Source organism: Microtus ochrogaster, chromosome 15 (assembly GCF_000317375.1).
Source record: "Microtus ochrogaster isolate Prairie Vole_2 chromosome 15, MicOch1.0, whole genome shotgun sequence".
NCBI classification, from domain to species: Eukaryota; Metazoa; Chordata; class Mammalia; order Rodentia; family Cricetidae; genus Microtus; species Microtus ochrogaster.
Window position 1 is genome coordinate 13,504,485 of NC_022017.1, and position 19,155 is coordinate 13,523,639.

At 53.2% G+C, this 19,155-nt stretch overlaps 1 protein-coding gene across 1 annotated transcript in view; it reads right to left on the reverse strand.

The window, feature by feature from the left end:
• Positions 1–1,578: 1,578 nt before the first annotated feature.
• Positions 1,579–19,155, reverse strand: part of Cacna1i (calcium voltage-gated channel subunit alpha1 I) — a 116,336-nt gene continuing 98,759 nt past the window's right edge. Inside the window, exons 17-24 of the mRNA XM_013348740.2 lie at positions 11,840–11,918; positions 11,184–11,305; positions 10,327–10,695; positions 9,946–10,092; positions 8,909–9,031; positions 8,096–8,264; positions 6,338–6,531; positions 1,579–5,209 (exon numbers count right to left, since the gene is read on the reverse strand). Coding sequence (XP_013204194.1) covers positions 4,562–5,209; positions 6,338–6,531; positions 8,096–8,264; positions 8,909–9,031; positions 9,946–10,092; positions 10,327–10,695; positions 11,184–11,305; positions 11,840–11,918 — 1,851 coding nt within the window. The 3' untranslated portion in view covers positions 1,579–4,561. The remainder of the gene's footprint in view (positions 5,210–6,337; positions 6,532–8,095; positions 8,265–8,908; positions 9,032–9,945; positions 10,093–10,326; positions 10,696–11,183; positions 11,306–11,839; positions 11,919–19,155) is intronic.

Genomic DNA, 19,155 nt, shown 5'->3' on the forward strand with positions numbered 1-19,155 from the left:
CCCTCAAGTCTGGAATACGGAACTCAAGGGGCAGAGAGGGCTACCAGGAGAGAAGAGGTGGAAGAAGGGCAGCAGGGGACAAGGAAGAAAGGAGCCAGGGTGTTGTTTCAGGGCTGTGACAGGCCAGGTAGGTAGGGGGCCTTGGTGGAGCAGGGCTGGGAAATGGGGTGACAGCCCAAGGCCTCAGAGAGGAAAAAACAAACACAGAAACAGCAAAGTCAGGAGGCAGAAAGACCGTGTCCTAGAGACTTGACCAGAGCCTTTGATCCAGCAACACCTGAAGCCAACACTACATCTGGAATTCATAAGTCTTTGAACCACTAAGTTATTTCCATCTGTGTCTTTCTTGCTTCTCTTTTCTTCTGCTCTTTTATTCTTCTTAAAGATTTTTTTGTGTGTACGTATGTGCGACTGCATAAGTTTCTGTGCGCCACAAGCATGCAGGAACCTACACAGGCCAGAAGGAGGTGGTGGATCCCCTGGAACTGGAGTCATAGGCAGTTGTGAGCTGTTGGGACTAATGAGTCCTGGCCTTCAGCTGATCTTCCCTCCTAGAACCTTCTAATTAAAGTTACTAGAAGCTGTGCCTAGCTTAGAGGATCAGAGGATGGGATTTTCACCTGTTGGCCAATGACTGCAGTGTATTTAAGCCTACATGGTGCTAATAAAGAGGGGCTTTGGTATCAGTGTTAAAAGGTCTGTGTTCTCAACCTCCAGCCCCTTGCCCAAAGCTCGCGAACTGGGGTCTAGTGCATAGAGCGCAGGGGAGGGGGGGGGCGCAGTGCACAGCAGTGAGCCACATGACTTGCATGCTGGGAACTGAACCGCAGACTTCTGCAAGAGCAGTGTCGTGGTCCAAATAAGAATGGCGCCCATAGGCTCATGTATTTGAATGCCTGATCATCAGGGAGATGCCTGAGAATGATTGGGGGCTGTGGTCTTATGGGAGGAAGTGTGTCACTGGGGGCAGGCTTTGGGGTTTCAAAAGCCCCAAACCAGGCCCAGGGTCACTCTCTTTTCCTGCTGCCTGAATATCCAGATGTAGAGCTCTCAGCTCCTTCTCCAGCACCATGTCTGCCTGCATGCTGCCAGGCTACCCACCATGAAAACAATGAGCTAACCCTCTGAACTGTAAGCCAGCCCTAGCTAAACCTTCTCCTTTGTAAGAGTTGCCATGGTCACAGCAATAGGACAGGGACCAAGACGAGCAGCAGGCAACTCCTTCCCTCTGAGCCGTGGCTCCAGCCCCCATCTTTTGCTTCTAAGCCCGTTTGAGTTGGGTTTTTGTGCTTTGTAGCCGTGAGCCCTTGTAGTACCAGTTCTATGAATTCAGGCTGTAGTGTCGAGGGTAAGCAGCTTGACCTCTCCCTGCCTCATTCCCAGCCCTGAAGCTCCACCCAGACCCTGAACACAAGGGGATCCTTCCACAGGGTCTCTGAATCCCCCCAAAACCCAGACCCCACAGCTACAGGATGAAGACATTATCACGCTTCCCTTGGCGGGGTCGGGGAGGCGGAGGACCAGCATGATCCCAACCCTGCAGGGAAGGAAGAGTAGAGACATGGAGAAAGTCCTCAGTAAGTTTCTGGGGTTTTATTCAAAACAACGCTGGCTGGCGGTACGGCTTGTTTTCTCTATGCCCGGGCCATCTGGGCCAGCAGGGACCAGCGCCTTCAGCAACTAAGAGGGAAGTTCATTCACACTGTAGAAACTGTACAGTGACCGGAAGTTAGAGTCACAGCAGCAGAGCTGGGCTGGGGGCTTGCAGGACCAGGTGGCCTCTGCCTCCCCTCAGGCCCCAACTCTGCTAGGGACACTGATTATTGCACAATGACAAAAAGAAAAAGAAGAGTATGTGTGTCTGGGTTAAACAGCAGCTTCTAAGACCCCAAGCCCTTACACAGAGTAGCAAAAGGGGCTGGAGGTGACCCTGGGAGCTGTGAGCTCTAGGAGAAATATTGGGGACAAGCAGATGGGTGAGTACTGCTCACGGTTCATCCTCCTCAGCGGGACTGCCTGGACCAGAGCAGGAGATAGCAAGAAGGCAGGGCAGGCTCTGTCTGGCTCCAGATCCTTCTCTACAGATGCTGCGTGCCCTCCACCCCCACACCACACAGCCTGGCGAATTGACAGCTTCCGGGCACTGGCACCTGCGTTCCCATTCTCCTCACATCCAGGCCCATGTGGATTGGGAGAGTTTGTGCTTTGGTGATGGACAGGCTTAGCCTGAGGCCGCAGCCTCAAGCCACAGTGTTGAAGAAGGGGCGCCCGCCCAATCCTTGCCCATTACAACACATCTTGCCAGCAGCTCACACCCTTCCTGGCCCCTGACTCCCCACTCACAGACACAAGGCCAGATACCTGGGATTGGTCCTGGGAAAAACCCACCCCAGGTAGTGTCTGTGCTTCTGGGCTCAGCAAATCATTCTCTCTAGATGCCCTGCCGTACCTAGCTATAGCCCTTGCTTAAACCTTGTCATTTCCCTAAAACAGCCTTCAACACATCTGCCTGCTCTGGGGTCACACAGTTCAGCGTGAAGGTATAGATGCCTGAACATCTGCACCCAGCCTCAGAGGCACGGCAGGGAGAAAGCTGGCTGTGAAGAGCCGCATAAGCACACACACACACACAGAGGCAGCCTGAAGATGGAGCTAGATGATTGGCATTGTACCCAGAAAGCAGAAGGTGGAAGATGCTATCAAACACCACCGTTGTAAAGCCTGAAGACCATGGGCCTGACCCAGCTCTCTCTACCCCAGTCAACTCCACACTGGGCTCCTGGAGTCACCTTCCCTTCAACCACGGCTGTGTGTGCACAGTCCAAGTGTTCGGGCTAGTGCCCTTCACAGGTGACCCAGGATCTTTGCTGCACTCACCCAGAGCCTCAGTTTACCCATGTGTAAAGTGAGTTTAACAACCACTTTCCTCCTCCTCGCCTCTAAGCACTTGGCAGGCAGTACCCCTCAACAATCCTCTCCTCTTCGCTTCCTCACAGCACCCTGATCCCAGGGTCCCTGTGCCAGATGGGGACACCCCAGAGCCTACAAACACAGCTGCTGCTCACTAGCCTGGATAGAAGCCCACTTCCGTGAAGTCAGAATCTGGGAGCAGGGACAAGAGATGCACATGCTCTTAGCAGGACCCACGGCAACCCTCAGCGATGTGGCTGAGCACCCCACATCACCGCCCTTGTCAGTAGGCCACCCACAGCAGCGGGCCCTGCCCTTCTTCAGGCTGATTGTAAACCCACCCACTTAAGAGCTGAGCCTGTGAAAGTCAAGGGCTCAATACAGAGTAAGTTTTTTAAAATAAATGGGTAACCATTCCAATAAAAAAAAAAAACCCTACCTATCCTGAACTCCTCCGGAAAGCACTACCACGGGAGACCCGACGTGCAGCTTGAAACAGTGAGACATACCCAAGGGTAAGCAGGAGTTGGAGGATGTGACTGTCCGGGTAACTCGGTGGAGCTAAGGGTGCTGGAGTGGGGAAAGGCTGGAGCCAGGCTTTAGGCAGCTGCTCAGAGACCCCTTTAGATTTGTTGCTACCCTAAACACTCCTGGGGCAGGGGTGGGGTTGATTAGGGTGGGTGACCATAATCCCCAGGAATTGCTGCAATTTGAGGCCTTCATGGAGGACAAAAAATAGAAAGTTCTCGTGTAACTGACATCCCAAGCTCAGGGAATCTGCGTGGACCAAGCCGGTCCGGGGACCCCTTCACCTGTCCTCTCTCTTGCATGAATTATTCCTGTTTGCTGCCTTCCTGAGGGGCTGATCCGCCCCCCCCCAAGTACTCACAGAAGTCAAAACTTGACCCAAATCCTGAGCCCCCTGCCCAGCTTCAGAAATGCCCGGTTCCCCAACCCTGCTCTAAGAAATAAGACTAAAATCCCCCCCCCCGGTTTTTCTAAAGAGAACATCTAACCTGCTAACTAAGAAAGTCTGTGTGTCAGGAGTGTCTACAAAAGACTTCACAACAATACGACAGTCAGAGGGACAAGACTGACACCCCGACATGTGGGTAGAGGCGGGGGGTCTTAGCAGCGTCTCCTCTTTAAAAGGGAAAAAAGTGCACCCTGAATTGCTTCTCTTCTGTCTCCTGGGCCCTGAACGTCCTCCCAAGCTGCTCTCAAGGGAGATACCCAAAACTACAGCCACCGAAGCCACAGCAGGAGCGTCTGTGCTGTGCAGGCCTGTGTCCTAATCAACAGACGAGACTATCGTCTGGGCCCTGGCCTGCACCCTCAACTTTAGCACTTTCTGGAATTCATAAGCTCTCCGTAAAAAAAATAAATAAATATATGTCTGTCTCTATATATATATGTATATATCTGCATATACACTGGAAGGGCCACGGATGGGGCCGCACATCTGAGCCTCAGCTAACCCAGACCCTCCTCAGTCGCCTGCCCAGTGGCCCGGCGCTGGCTGGCCCCTATTGCACTCCCAGGTGTGGACAAAGTATTGCTGTCTGCTCCCTGGCTCCTGAGGTAAAAGAAGGCAAGATGGGGCAGGCGGGTGGACAGCAGCTGGCAGGTCCCCCGCAGCCCCTGCGGCCCCTCATCTTTTCCTCTTGCTTGCAGCATCGGTTGACTCCAGCTCCCCAGGAGGTGGCTGTGGCTCAGGTGCTGAGGAACCCAAGCCTGAGGCCAGCTGGGCCTGACCTGGTGGGTCCTTGCTGCGGTCTGCAGCCCATGATGGGCTCCTGGCCAGGCCGCGGGCTGAGACTGTGGTGCCAGGATGGCCAGGTCCAGCAGCTAGGCTGCTGGTACTGCTGAACTTCCTGGCGGGGGTGAGGCCCGGGGGTGGCAGCGTTGGTGGTGGACAGAAGAGAGACGTGAGCGACAGGCTGCTGAGGGTCTCGGAGTGCTCACTGCCTGCACCCCCACCACTTGCACCCCCGCGGCCCTCCTCATCAGAGGGGTCCATGGAGTCGTGGTGGGTGCACCCAGGACTGGTGGAGCCCCCGCTGCTGTGGCTGCGCTGATGGGCTCTCAACCCACGCAGACTAAACAAGCCACGGCCCCTTAGGCTGAGGCGGCGCCGGGTGGCCGGTGACAGGCCAGCACATGGCCCTGGCACCAGGACCGGTGGTCCCAGGGCATGCCGGGGACTGTCGCTCAGTGTCAGACTGTCCTCCAATGTGGTCTGCAGGCTGCCCGCTGAGCTGCTAGGGCTGGCATCCAGTGATGTGTCACTCACAGTAGCCTGCAAGGAGGTAAGAAGGGATGAGGCTCCCTGAATCATCTTCTCCTGGTCCTTAGTGGACAGTCTGATGATGGGGACCCAGGATGCTTCTCTTCTCAACATATCCAGGATCCCACAGCATCCCTTCTGCCATGTCACCAGTCCCTGGGGGACCTCTCAGGGCAGTTACAGCGAATGTCAAACAGGCTCTCTGTCCCCTCGGGGCAGCCTGAGCCATCTTTCCTAGTCCCAGTGTCCAATGACAAGACCTTCCCTGGTATAGTTCCCAGCTGACTCGCAGCCACCCACATCTCCAGCATCACTTCCGCCACCTGTCCCTTCTTCACAAGCCCTTCTACCAGCTCCCCCATGGCCCTGCTCCATCCTCTCTCCTAGGTAAGCCTCCAGGCTTTGCTCGCTCTCCCAGCCACCCCTCACCTCCCCACAGATTATACTCCCAGCATTCATTTGCTCTGACACCTCTCCTTCTGCAACACACACACACACACACACACACACACACACACACACTTTAAACCCCGAACTGCTTGGGAGGCAAGAAGTTGGTCCATTGCCTGCTGCAGAGCACAGCCTGGTAAAACTGGAGATTAACTGTGTCTTACTAAGTGATTATTAGGAAGCCTGCAGGCCAACCTCTACTGCTGTATGGGATCACCCACATGGCCCACCAAATGTGCTGGTGGATTTTTGTTTCGTGCTCCAGAGGCCCTCTGTGCCTAGCTGGCATGTGGGCTGTGGCTCCAGCCATCCTGATACAGACGACCATACAGCCAAGACTTGCCACTTCCCCACCTGCCCATCTGCAGTCAAGCAATTTACAGTCTACAAGCAGTCTGGCAATGTTACCCCTACCACCCACCAAGAGCACTCAAGGCATGGTCCCTGACCCCAGTACTGTGTCACCCCACAAAGCCTCCTCAATGCTTTTCTTTCCCTCATCTCAAGCTAGGACCCCTGTTTGGGGCTCCTCAGGAGCTGGTCTTACTCATACGCATCTTTGGTGTCACCTCTCAAGTCTCAGAGGTTCCCCAACTTTCCCAGACTCAGCTGTCATGGCTTTTTCTGTTCTTTTCCTTCCCCTCCCCACGCATCACCCGTGGCTCTTCAGAGTCCAGGAGGTGCCTGTACCTGACGCAAGAGGGTGCAATTGACACTCGGAGACCTCAGGGATGCCCAGGAGCCCTGAAGGGCGATCTTGGGCAGGGTCCCTGCACTCATGCCCGGTTCCTGTCCCTTCTGGCTGGCAGACACAGCAGGGTGGAAGAACTCAGCAGGCATCTGCAGGAGAGGGCTGGAGGCATCTGGGGAGAAGGGACTCGGTGCTGCAGGGAAGGAAGAGGAGGTGCTAGGAATGACCCAGGAGGCAGGCACAGAGCACCAGCTCTCACGTGAGCAACTCAACAACGGCTGTGAGAAGACTCTGAGCATGTCTGTGAAGAAGTGTCTAGATTGGGTTGAGGCGACAAGACCCACCCTCACTGTGGGTGGCGCCATCCCACAGGCTGGGGTCCTGGGATGAACGCAAGGGAGAAAGTGAGCTGAGCACCAGCATCCATCTCTCGCTCTGCTTCCTGCCTGTGGAAGCCATGTGACCTGCTGCCTGTTCCTGCTGTCATGCCTTCCCCACCATGACGGACTGGACCCTTGAACTATGGGCCAATAAGCACTTCCTTAAGTTGATTTCACCAGGCACCTAGTCACAGCAGTGAGAACAAACACAAGAGGAGGGACGTGGGGAATATCAGCAGGTATGGAACACCTGGCCCAGCACCATGCACATAGTAGGTATTCAATCACTAAAACTCATTATCCTTTGGGCCCTGACAACTCCACATGGGTAAGTCAGGCCTGGGGCCTCCTCCTGGACAACGCAGGGTCGAGTCTCAGGTCTATGCCAGGCCCTGTGCTGATGGTATAGAAGCTGCTGGGTGGGCCTGGTCTGCTCCACTGTGGATAGAAAGGGACAAGGCCAGGTTGGAGGAGCCTGAGGCAGGGCAGATGTTTGTATGCCAGCGCCAGCAGCTCTGCCTACGGTCCCCTCTGAACCTCACAAAATGAAGGAAGAATGCGGGTTTCAGAATATGTGACTAGTCACCAGGCAGCTGTATAGGCTATGTCCTGGTAGGTTGCCGACTTACTGAAGGAATGCTCATTCCTTAAACAGCTAATTGAACACTCCATCAGAACAAGCCTGGGGGCAGACTTAGGGTTCAGGTTTTGAGATCAGGAAATTTGGGGTCCTGGCACCCCAAGCCATCATGCCCAGTAGAAGTCACTGGCTTTACAGAGGGTCCATGGAAAAGCCAGTCACCCAGACATCCCAGAAGACATCTTGGGGGTGAGTTTGGGGTCTGAGGGGTCACTCTTGTGTTAGACTGTCTCCCTTTCCCCCCACCCAACCAGTGATGCCACCCAGATTCTTGTCATCTTCCAAGAGGGAGCACAAGTGACAGGCAAGCCAGCTCAGTCCCTTGCTATATCCCAAGACACAAACCAGCTGTGAAAGGAGGTTTAGGGTAGAGTTCTTTATCAAAGAGCCATTGAAAACACCAGTCTTCCGGTCACTGTGTCCCCCTCAGATTATTCTCTATTCCACCTCAATAATCTATAAGCCTTCCTTATGCTTGATAATAAAAGCTGTGGGCGGCAACCTGGCTCCCTTTTCATCACTGAACACAGGAAGCTCAGCGTGTCGCTTCCTTCAGGCCAGGCTTCAGCTAGCATTAGCTCATCGACCGCTCCTTTACTACCAGTGTAGCAGGCCTGCGTCTCTAATTCTCAGAACCCCACTCGCTTCTTTATGGTGGGGGGAACCTCCACCGCCTCCCTCATGCAGCAGATGTTTAGTATCAGGGTGTGGGGAGCTGGCAGGGCTGAAACCCTCACCTTGGCTGCTCTCGTGTTTGAGCCAGGACTGGACGGGATTGAACGGGATGGCCTCCATCTCGCACTGCAGGCTCTCTGGGCCTGCAGACATTGGTGCACTGGCAAAGGGGAAAAAGCATTCATCCAGATCTCCTGCCTGCAAGGGCTCCTCCGGAGGCTCTAGCTCACCCTGCAGGCAAGGGAGGTAGGTGGTATTGAGGGAGACAGAGGCAGGGTTCCTGCATAGCAATCCCCATCCCTACCTCGGAAGCCCTTCCTCTGGCCTTCTCCACCTGACCAGCAGTCACCACCTTCCAGTCCTCAAGTGGAAGGTCCTGACCTCTAGGAAGCCCTCTTGGATGCTCCAAGGCAGCTGTGGTTCCCCTGGCTCCTCCCTTCCTGACTCTAATGGCCTTGAGACAGCACGGGCTCTTCTTCACACCTATAACCAAATGCTAACTCAATGTAGTGGTCGCTCAGGCTGAAGACATCAGAGCAGAACATTACGTGAACCCCTGCCTTTGCCAGAACTCAGTTTCCACATTCATACAGAGGGAGAGGAGTTCATCTCCGGCTGCTGCCCGGGGTGTTGAACATGGAGCAGAGGGTTGTAGCGTCTCTTTGCTGACTTTCTCAGCTCTGCAAGTTCCTTGAGAGCCACCCAGTGTCCACTCTGAGGTGGATGGGCTCGCGCTATCCCAACCTGTAACTTGCTTCTGTGTCTGACAGGAGATGTGGCCTCAGTTACCTAGACTGTGTCCACCTGAGCCCAACCTGGCTGGATAAACTGGCATCGCACATGGAGGAAAATGTAAGGAACTCCTGGCCACTTACCTTGCTCTCCTTAGGGCCCTGTGGGCAGGCTGTGGGGTCCTCAAGACTCAGGTCATCCCCCAGCAGGATGGACGAGGACCTGTCTGAGTTCAGGGAGAAGGCCTCTGTCTCAGCCAGCTGCACCTGCAGGGGGAGGTGGTGGCCTCGGGTCACCCTGGGGCTGGGATGGGGCAGCCTGGGCCTGGAGCGCTGAGCAACAGGTCCCTGAAAGGACATGGGGCAGTGGTCAGAGTGGTTCGCAGGCCTGCTGGGCATGGATGGTAGGCACACTCTGTGTAGGATCCCAGCCTGGGGGACACATGATGGCACAGGGGCCACTCCCAATGGAAACCAGGTCTGAGTGGCCCACCTTGGTGTCTGAACACAAAAGAAGACATGGTACAGCGAGCTACAGAGCTCTGTTGTCCACTTGCCCCAGACCAAGAGTCCTTAGAGCTGGGCTGGGCGTGGCTTCTCTGAGGGCTGTGAGGGCTACTTGTGCTGCATGTCCCTGCAAGACTTGCTAGACTGAGGAATCTGTTTCATGGGGCAGGAAAGTTGAGTAACCTCTATGTTCAGCTCTTGCACAAGGCTCTTGGGGATGACCTCACAGCCACTGATCCTATAGAACAGCATGGGCTGAGCCCAGGAGCACCGTGTGGAGGATGGGGTATATAGGAGGAGCTCTTGGGAATAGCCTGGGAGATGGCCCCTGAGCAGGGTGGGGATGAGCTGCCTCTGAGAGGAGGCCCAAGAGAAGTATTGAGACATTCAGGGGGACCACAGTCACTAGGGAAGAAGAGGCACCAGGGACCCTTTCGTGGGTCACAAAGGACAAAATGCCCCAGACGGGACACAAGGACGAGCAGCTTCTGAACACTTTTTATATCCAGGTGCTGAGGTGGGCTCTCTAGGTGACACCACAGGGCCACACTTCACAGACAAACCACTATGACCAGTGGGACCAGCATGTTGCTAGGGGCCTAGAGCCACAACGTCCCTCAACACCTCACTCCCAGGTGACTCCCGGGAGCCAGCTCCTCTGAGGCTGCCAGTACCTCTTGCTTGTCATGGTGACACTTGTCACAGCCAGCAGGTGAGGAGTAGTGGTGGAAGATGGAGCCAGACAGGTTGTCAATGATGGTCAGCTCCCCCTCCAAGGAGTCCTTGATGATTAAAGAGACGCTGTCCAGCCACAGGGTCTCCTAGGCGGACGGGGCAGGGTGGGGACAGGTGGGATTATCGGCTGGGTCCCTGGACTTTGGGGTGGGTATGGCAGAGCTGCCCTCCCGTTCTCTGTGCCCACAGCCTGGGATCACCCTATCTTAGAGCTGAACACAGAGGGACCCCAAAAGATAGGGCACCTCCAAGCCCAGCTGCCCAGCTGGCCCCGTGGCACCTGCCCTTTGAGCCCCATTCACCTCTCAGCCCCTGCCCACCTGTGCTGGAGAATAGCAATGCCGGCACAGGTGACCCTCGGTGTCACCCCCAACGCCCGGCCCTCCTGATCCACAACCGGGGGCTCCTGGTGAGTTAGTGGGCAGCCTCGGGCCAGGACAGGGACACGGGCCGGGGCTGGGGCCAGGGCCCAGGCCATGGGCCATCTCCAGCTCGATTTCAGCATCCATCTCGGCGTCCTCCTGGGCCTCCTTGTTGCTATCATCCAGATGTTTCATGAGCACAGCTACCACCACGTTGATGAGCACGAACTGAGCCGTGAGCACAAAACTCACGAAGTACAGCGGCGACACGAACTGGAGGCTGCTGAGGCAGCTGCGCTCGTCATGGGTGCAGTCTCGCAGAGTGTCCTACCACAGGGATGCCACACGCAGGGTCAATGCCACCCACCACACCTGCCCTGCCACACACCCCACCTCCATAGCACAGAGGACCCACAAGGCTACCAGAGCTCAGGCACACACACACACATGCCCGCACGCACACACACATACATGCATGCATGCCCACACACGCACACAAACACACACACGCATGCCAGGTTAGGGCCCTCTTCATGCCCTACTGGGGCTGATCCCACCTCTTAGAGCCCCTAGCAAATCTGAGAAGAAGCATGAGGTTGCTCAGGCACCCATGGTGCCAGCCCAGGAAGGTCCTGCCTAACCTGAGCAGGACTCCATTTCTCTGGAGTCAGGGAGGTCTGGGACATCTCTGGACCCTGACTTCCTATGTACTGTAGGATACTGGGCGTGCATACTGGGTATGTCTGGATCAGTCATACCACCATGCATCCGGGACTTGAAACTATCTGATTCCCCGCCAGCTGGCCCATGAATACCTTCATGATTCCATTCCAGTTATCGCCTGTGGAGACCTGGAAGAGCGTGAGGAAGGCCATGCCAAAGTTCTCGAAGGTAGCGTGCCGGCTCATGCCCTCACAAGGGTTCTCATCGTTGCAGACTGAGAGGGAGAGGTGGTCAGCTTGTCCACCAACAGTACCCCAAGCCGCCACCCCTCAACATCCTCTCAAAATATCCCCTGCAACCATGTGCGTGTGGACTGTGCCCAGCCTATGGATGGGACAACTGAGGCTCAAGGAAGTGGTACGCTGGCTGGGGGCTCAGTCTTAGGAGCATGTGGCTTTTCTATCCAATAGTCAGCTCCTGAGAGAGGTAGTGGGGTGAGGTGAGGGTCAGCCCCTCAGGGAGCCCTGATTTCTGGAACTGACTTTATATGCAGGACTGGGTTATGTTATTGGGGTAGCCCTGGTTCAGGACAGGCAGTGGCTGGGAGCAGAGGAAGGAGGTTCCCCAGAAGACCAGACAGCTTGAGTCCAGAACTCCACCACACAGGTCTGATGAACGCTCATGAGCCAGGCCTCAGCAAATACCCCATGCTAAGATCGGGTTTGATGAGAGTCCAGCTACTGAAGCATCTCCCCCACACAAGGGCCTTGGGTGGCAGGCTGAGGAGCCCGGCCTAGGCATCACTCACCCAGCTTCCCAAAGAGCTCCACTCCCAAGGCAGCATAAATGAAGAAGAGAAGCATGAAGAGGAGGCCCAGGTTGCCCACCTGTGGAGAGAGATGGCTGGTCTGGGACCAGAGGCCTAGGGGTATTCAAGGGGAGAAGGGGGAGGCTTGGGAGGAGAACAGGGAGTAGGGAAGAGGAGTCCTAGGTCTGGAGGAAGGCAGGGAAGGTAGGGGATCCCTGGAGCAGGGGGGTAGAGGTGAAGGACCTCAGGTCAGGGTGACAGAGGCAGGGCCAGGCTCAGGGCAGCTGTATTGTTATACCGGGCTGAGTATCCATGTCTGCTGTCTCCTTGTAACCTCCTGAAGGGCAAGACTAATGAATCATAGGTTACCGAACAAGAAGTGAATGTTTAAAGTCTTTGCCATGAGAATATCACTTGTTCCAGAAACCTATGAGGGAGTAGGGATGACTCAGTGGGTGAAGTGTGCAAGCAAGGGGACCTGGCTGCAGTCAGCAGCCATGCAGAAGCTGGGCACAGCAGTGTGCATCTGCCCGGCTGATGACAGAGACTGGCAGGAGTCTCTGGGGTTCATGGACCAGGTATTCATGAGCTCCAGGCTCAGGAAGAAAGGAAGGAAGGAAGGAAGGAAGGGAAAGAAAGAGAGAAGAAAAAAGAAAGAAGAGGAAGAAAGGAAGGATGAGAAAAAAAAAAGAAAGCAAGGTAGAAAAATAACAAAAGATACTAGATGCTACACCCTCACACACGTGTATACACACACATACACCATCCACCCACCCTCAAATGAATCTACATGTCATCTCAAGGGAAAATGAGACAGACTGAGAGCTGAAGGACCTGTTTAATCACATGGATCTCAAGTAATGGGTCAGAGATTCAAGTCCTTTGTTAGCCTGGGTAAAACTAGATGAAGTCAGACTTGCCTCCACAGGCCAGCACAAGGCTGGTCACGAAAAGGAATTAGGAGAGAAATCACACACAGCCGTGGTCCCAGGAGCCTCCTGCAAATGAAGCCACCCCTGTCCCATGGCTCCTACAGGACAGAATGCCCCAGATTACGAGCCTGGTTCAAACCCACGCATCAGTGGGAGACTGCCTTTACCTCACGCTACGGATGAGCCAAAAGGCATTCCTGCCCTACAAAGAAAATCCCTCCTGGTCCTCCAAAGGCTCCTGTAAATTGAGCCAGGCGATGGTTGAGATAATCACTATAAAGTAAACCCCTGTGGATCACAGACCGCTCTAGAGGAGGCCTTCCTTCCCAGCCACTCCACAAGGAGCGCAGACTAATTAATAACACCCTTCTCATTAAGGACGCAAGCACTTAGTGGACACTGCAAGCCACAGTGTGTGGCCCTGACAGCCAAGGAAGACTCCCTCTCACCAAGGCCCACAGAGCTCATCTTCTGCCCTGCTCGGACTTGGCTGGCTGTGTTTCCTAACCAGGAGCGGGTCCTCATCATTCCCATCAGTTCCCTACCTTCACCCTCAGGCCCTCGGGGTCTGAGAGCTCCAGCAGCCTCCTATCTGCCTCCTTGCCGCCAGCCTTTCCTCCAGTCCCCTCACAGAGGCAGCTCTGCTTGAAGCCCCCTTACCCAGATACTCCTATGGTCAGAGTCCACAGCACAATGCCCCCATGTGTTTTGTCTCAGAGCCGAAGACCTGCTATGGCATCCCCCGCCCACCCCCTTCCCAGGATGATCTCCCTGCTCCTTGATTCCAACCATGTGGAAATGGACGGCTGGGTCTCTATGCGCCATGTTCTGCTGCAGGGGAGATGCTTCGCCCCTCATCCTCATCTCTCAAAGCCCAGTCCAGGTCGCCAGTTTGAGCAGAAATGATGCTCAAACTTTGGGATACCTGCAGAATTTGTAGCAGCAGTATCCTGGAATATGGACTGAGGATAATCCACCAGGACTGGCCATCCACCCCCAGTTATCATCCAGTTACTAAGTGCTACTGCCCAGTATGGGTCAAACAGTACCCTGTGAACCAGGAAACCAAACGGGGCTGGTTAAACTCAATGCCAGGCTAGAGAAAGCCGGGATCCTCATCCTCTGCCATTCCCCTTGGAACACTCCCTGCTCCCGGTTCAAAACCAGGCACTAGGGACTAGAGAACTATGAAGGATCCCAAAGAAAGATAAACAAAAGGGTGGATACAGCCCAACCCATGGTTCCTGACCCTACACCCTCCTGAGTCCCCCTGCCAACAGAAGAACAAGGATGTGTTGTTCTGGGCTTAAAAGATGCCTTCTTTTGCCTCATTTTGACACCTATAGGCCAGTCCATTGTTGCCTTTGAATGAACTGATATTGAGAGGGTTTACAGCCAATTACAGCCAATTACAGCCAATTGACCTGGACTAGGTTGTCCTGAAGGTTCAAAACTTCTCCCATACTCTTCAATCAGGCCTTAAGTGAAGAACTCCTGACTTTTTGGCAGAGGGTTCCAAAGAGCACCCTGTTATAGTATGTGGATAACCTCCTGATGGCCTCAGAAACAGGAAAAATATAGGAAGGCCAGTGGGGGCCTGATAGAGACAATAAAGGTCCCAATTATGTGCACCCACCCCAGATCACCTCCTGGGGGTACAAGTTGGGAGGAGGCAAATGAGCACTTTCCCAGAACCACATCTACTATTCCCACACACACTCACACCTCAAACAAAGAAACAAGTGCAGGAATTTCTGAAAAGGTCAGGTACTGCCACTTGTGGATAGCTGAGATCTCGATGGTACCTAAGCCACTGTATACCAGTACCGCGGTGGTGGCACCCAGTCACTACAATGGACTGATCCTGAATGAGGAGCTTCTGAGGCCTTGAAGAAGACCCTCATTTCTGCACCAACCTCGCCCTCATGGATGTCTCTAAGTCCTTCTACTTGTATGTGAATGAGGCCGAGGCACTTGGACCCTGGAAGAAGTCAGCAGCCTACCTATCCAAAAGACTGGATCCTGTTTCTGCCTGCCGGCCAGTAAACAATCATCTCTACAGCTGGGGTGGGTGTTAGTGAGAAGCCAACAAGCTGAACTTGGGCCAGGAACTGTTCCTAACCACCCTGTTCCTCTGCAGAAGTCTTGCTGAAGAGGAATCCCAAAAGGGTGGATTCCGATACCCCGATAATGCCCTATGAGTGGATTCTGATACTCCTATAATGCCCTATCAGGCAGTTCTGGACCAGCTCCATATCGGATTCTGTAAAAGACATCAGCCTTGCCAGCCTGTTGCCAGATGATAACCCAACAGAGCCCCTCCATGACTGCCTGGAAGTGACTGAGGAGATCCAATCTGCCACACCTGACCTACCAGATGTCCCACTGAGAGAAGCCGGAGAGGTAATGTACCCTGATGGAAGCAGTTTTGTTCAAGACAGAATCACGTATGCTGGGAGGCAGTTGTCACCTTGGACAGGATGGTGTGGGACCTCAGCACAAAGGGCTCAGCTTCTGGTATTAACTACACTGGGGGAAGGACAAAACCATCATTTATCACAGTCCTTGTCCATGGGACCCCTCGATCAAGAAAGGGGACTCCTCACTGTCTGGAAAGGAAATAAAAAAAAACCAAAAACAAAAAAATCTTGGCTTTACTAGAAGCCATATGGCTGCCAAAATGAAGTGGCCATTGTCCATGTGACAGGCACCAAAAAGAGAATTCCCTAAAGGCCCAAGGGAACCAGTAGGGCCTCTCCAGATCTTGGTTACCCTGACAGAACCCACATTTCTCAAGTGCCCAAACTACGCACAGGAAAAAACTAAGTGGTCAAAGATGGGAGAAATCAAACGGGAGGCAAATGCATGGTGGGTCTTGCCAGACAGGAGACCTGTACTCCCTGATGCTATCAGGAGACAAATGGTCACCAAACTCTACCAGGCCACCCACCTGGGGGCATCCAAAACTGCTTAAGTAACGGGCGTCAGTAACTGCTAAGTTACTCAGGTCCGGATATGATATCCTTCCAATAGACAATCTTGTCAAAGACCCTGTGTCCAGAAGCATTACTTAAGCACGAATGAATCCCAAAGGAGAAAGGAAAGCCCAGAAGGAGTCCATGCCTGAGGAAGCAAGGAACCATAGAAAGCAGACACCTTCTCTAGATGAGTAGAAAACTATCCTACATGAACAGAAATGGCCTCACCGAGAAACTCCCCCAAGAGTTGACTCAGATTCAGATTGCCCCTCTCCCTGGGGTCCAGGCCTTCATGGCCAAACTTTCCCAAAATCTAGCAAAGGTCCTAAATGTTGATTGGAAACTACATTGTGCCTACATGCCACAAAACTCAGGTCAGATAAAAAGGATGAATGGACCTCGAAGGAAACTTTAACTAAATGTCCTTAAGACTGGCAAAAAAGGGGGGGCAATCTCCTACCACTTGCCTTTCTAAAGGCCAAGTGCGCCCCATATTGAGAATATCACCCCACTTGAAATTATGTTTAGGACGCCTCCCTGCCTCTTCCCTAAGCTAAGAGATGATCATCAGGCAGGAATTTCTAACCACTCCCTCCTCAAGTCCTTCCAGGCCTTGCAACAAGCCCAGAGGACTATTCATCAGATGGCTCAAGAAGCCTTAACCCTGTTCACATCTGAGCCTCCCAACAAGCTACAGCCTGTTGACCTTGTGTGGGTAAAGAGGATCCTGGCCCAGAGCCTGGAGTCAACATGGAAAGGCCTGCACCTTGTGGTCCTCACTACTCCTACAGCAGTGAAGATTACCAGTGTTGTCCCATGACTTCACCAAACCCAGTTGAGGCTACAGAGGACAAAGATGGATGGGCTGTCACCATGTCCTCCAACCCAGTAAAGATAAGACTGGCACGGGCCTTAAGACTATGATTGTCCTATTTTGTCTTCTTTGTGTCCCTGTGGGAAATCAAAATCCCCAAGAGCCAGGACCTTGCTTGAGAGAACTAAAAGAACGGAACTGAAGAGTTGACAGCCAGTCAATATATACACTGAGATCAACCCACCTTCTGGGTGGGTTTCTGTAAAATAAGACATCCAGAGGCAACTAGGAGAACAGGCTGCAAAGAAGTATGCTCCTGGGGCTGTGGGTCCACTTTTGAGGAGATGGGGCTCCAATCTACCCAACTATGCCTGCTCTACTGACGGCCCCCCAAACTGCCAAGAGCCAGGCGAATGCCATTGTGCTCAGTGGGGTTGTGGACCCAAGTCCTCCTAAGGGCACACTGACCCTTTCATGGTCCTAAAAAGAAAATCATCATGGTCTGCCTGTAATTTCACCAGTCTTGGGCAATGCAATCCCATATCCATAAAGATTAGGGCCTGACAGAAAACTGAAGGTCATTATTGGGAAACTGGCAGAACCCGCGCACTCGGGTTGTATGTGAGGGGTCAAGACCCAGGCAGCAAATTTACTATCTAAAGAGAACTTCCACCTAGGGTCATCTGGCCCATGTGCCCCAAACTGGCCCATATTGGTACCCCTGGAATATGAGCTCTCTAAGGTGGCAAGCCCCAAAATTTCAATAGCTGCAGGAATTCCTTCAGTGATCATGGAGGGTAAAGGTCCAGGAAGCAGCAGAAGCCAGCCCCTCAGTGTTTGGGATGCTAGGAGTGTATTGGTTCCCGAGCCATTCTCAACAGGACAGGTGATGCCTGCTGGCTACCTCTGCATCCCAAACCCCATAGTATGGGATAGGAACTAGTCAAAAAGTATGCTCTACTTCCATTCCTGAAAACTGTAAATGGGACCAACCTAAGCTCATCCTGGGAGACCACCAAGAAAAGACTGCTCAATGGCACTAAGATGCTCCCTAGGTAACTCCCCCTTTGCAGATTCCTGTAGCCATACACGGTAAGGTAACTCCAAGAACAGCAAGCAAGTGTATTTCTAGGCCCCAACCACTACTTGGCTTGCACGCATGAACAGCTTAACCAAGTGTGTATCTTCTGAATGGTTTGCACTGGAGGAGACCCTACTCCTTGAGTCCTTATGTGTGCCATTCCACAGGTACTCATCTGTGATGAAGAACTGAGCAGGGCTGACTTAAATCTAGACAGTGGGCTGCCCTGTGCGTGGCAAGCCTTCCCCATTTTCATCCCCCTATTGGTGGAGGAATGCAATCACAGGCTCCGCTGGAGCTGGAACTTCAGCCTCAATTGTAGGGAATAAAGACTTTAAGGAACTCAGCACTCAAGTGAGTGAGAACTAGATCATTTGGGAAATTCTGATCCCTATCTGGAAACTCAGGTGGATTCCTTAGCGGAGGTTGTACTCCAAAACAAGGAGGTCTCTACAGGACACCAGGAGAAAACTGCTGCTTCTGTGCCAACCAATCGGGGTGATTGGAGAGAGTTTAGCCATGGTCAGAAATAACACTGAAGAAAGAGAAAAAGACATCAAGGATCTGACAACTGGCATCAGTCCTCGTTCTTCTGGTCCCCTGGATAACCACTCCACTTAAGGCCATTTCTGGGCCAGCAATCCTGTCGTCCTTAGTCTGCACTGGAGGACCCTGCTTGCTCAACTGTCTACTCAACTATATAAAGCAGAGAATAAATCCTGTTAAATTCTTAGCACTAAAGGGACAACGCAACCCCCTGCCCCAAGATGGCACCAGTTTGACTCATGCCCATAGAACCAGTAGGGAATGTAACAGGCTTCCAGACCTTGGCACACTGAGACCATGTTATAGGCACCATCCTGACCTTAAATCCAGCATATAGGCCCCAGCACCTGCCAACATGGGAGCAAAGTCCTAATCCATCAAAGACCCGATCCATAGCACTAAGGAAGTCTCTAACTGCACAAATCTTGCTTTCTTTTTTCTTCTGAGCTACACTTCTTGCTAACTGAAGTGTGCCAACCAGAATGTACTTTATCTGCATAAAAATCCAAGAGCTGCCAGGTAGCAACTCTTTTAATCCCAGTCCTCAGGAAGCAGAGACAGGCAGATCTCTGTGAGTTTGAGGCCAGTCTGGTCTGCAAAGCAAGTTCCAGGACAGACAGGGCTGTTACACAGAGAAACCCTGTCTTGAAAAAACAAAAACAAAAATACAAGAGCTTAGGGTTGCACGATTTGGGCGAGTTCCCCATGCATCGCTGGACAGCAATAAGGACTTTATATTTCCAGCTTTAAGAGTGCTTGTGGTGGTCTCTGGTGAGCTTACCTGTGACACTGGGAAGCTCACACCAAACTCAAGAACGGTTCTCAAGACATAAAGTTCCCTATGTGCATCATAATGAGTGATGTGTACATTATGTGTGCAAGGGTCAGCTCAGCACAGGCACTTGTGTGCAAGGGTCAGCTCAGCACAGGCACTTGTGTGCAAGGGTCAGCTCAGCACAGGCACT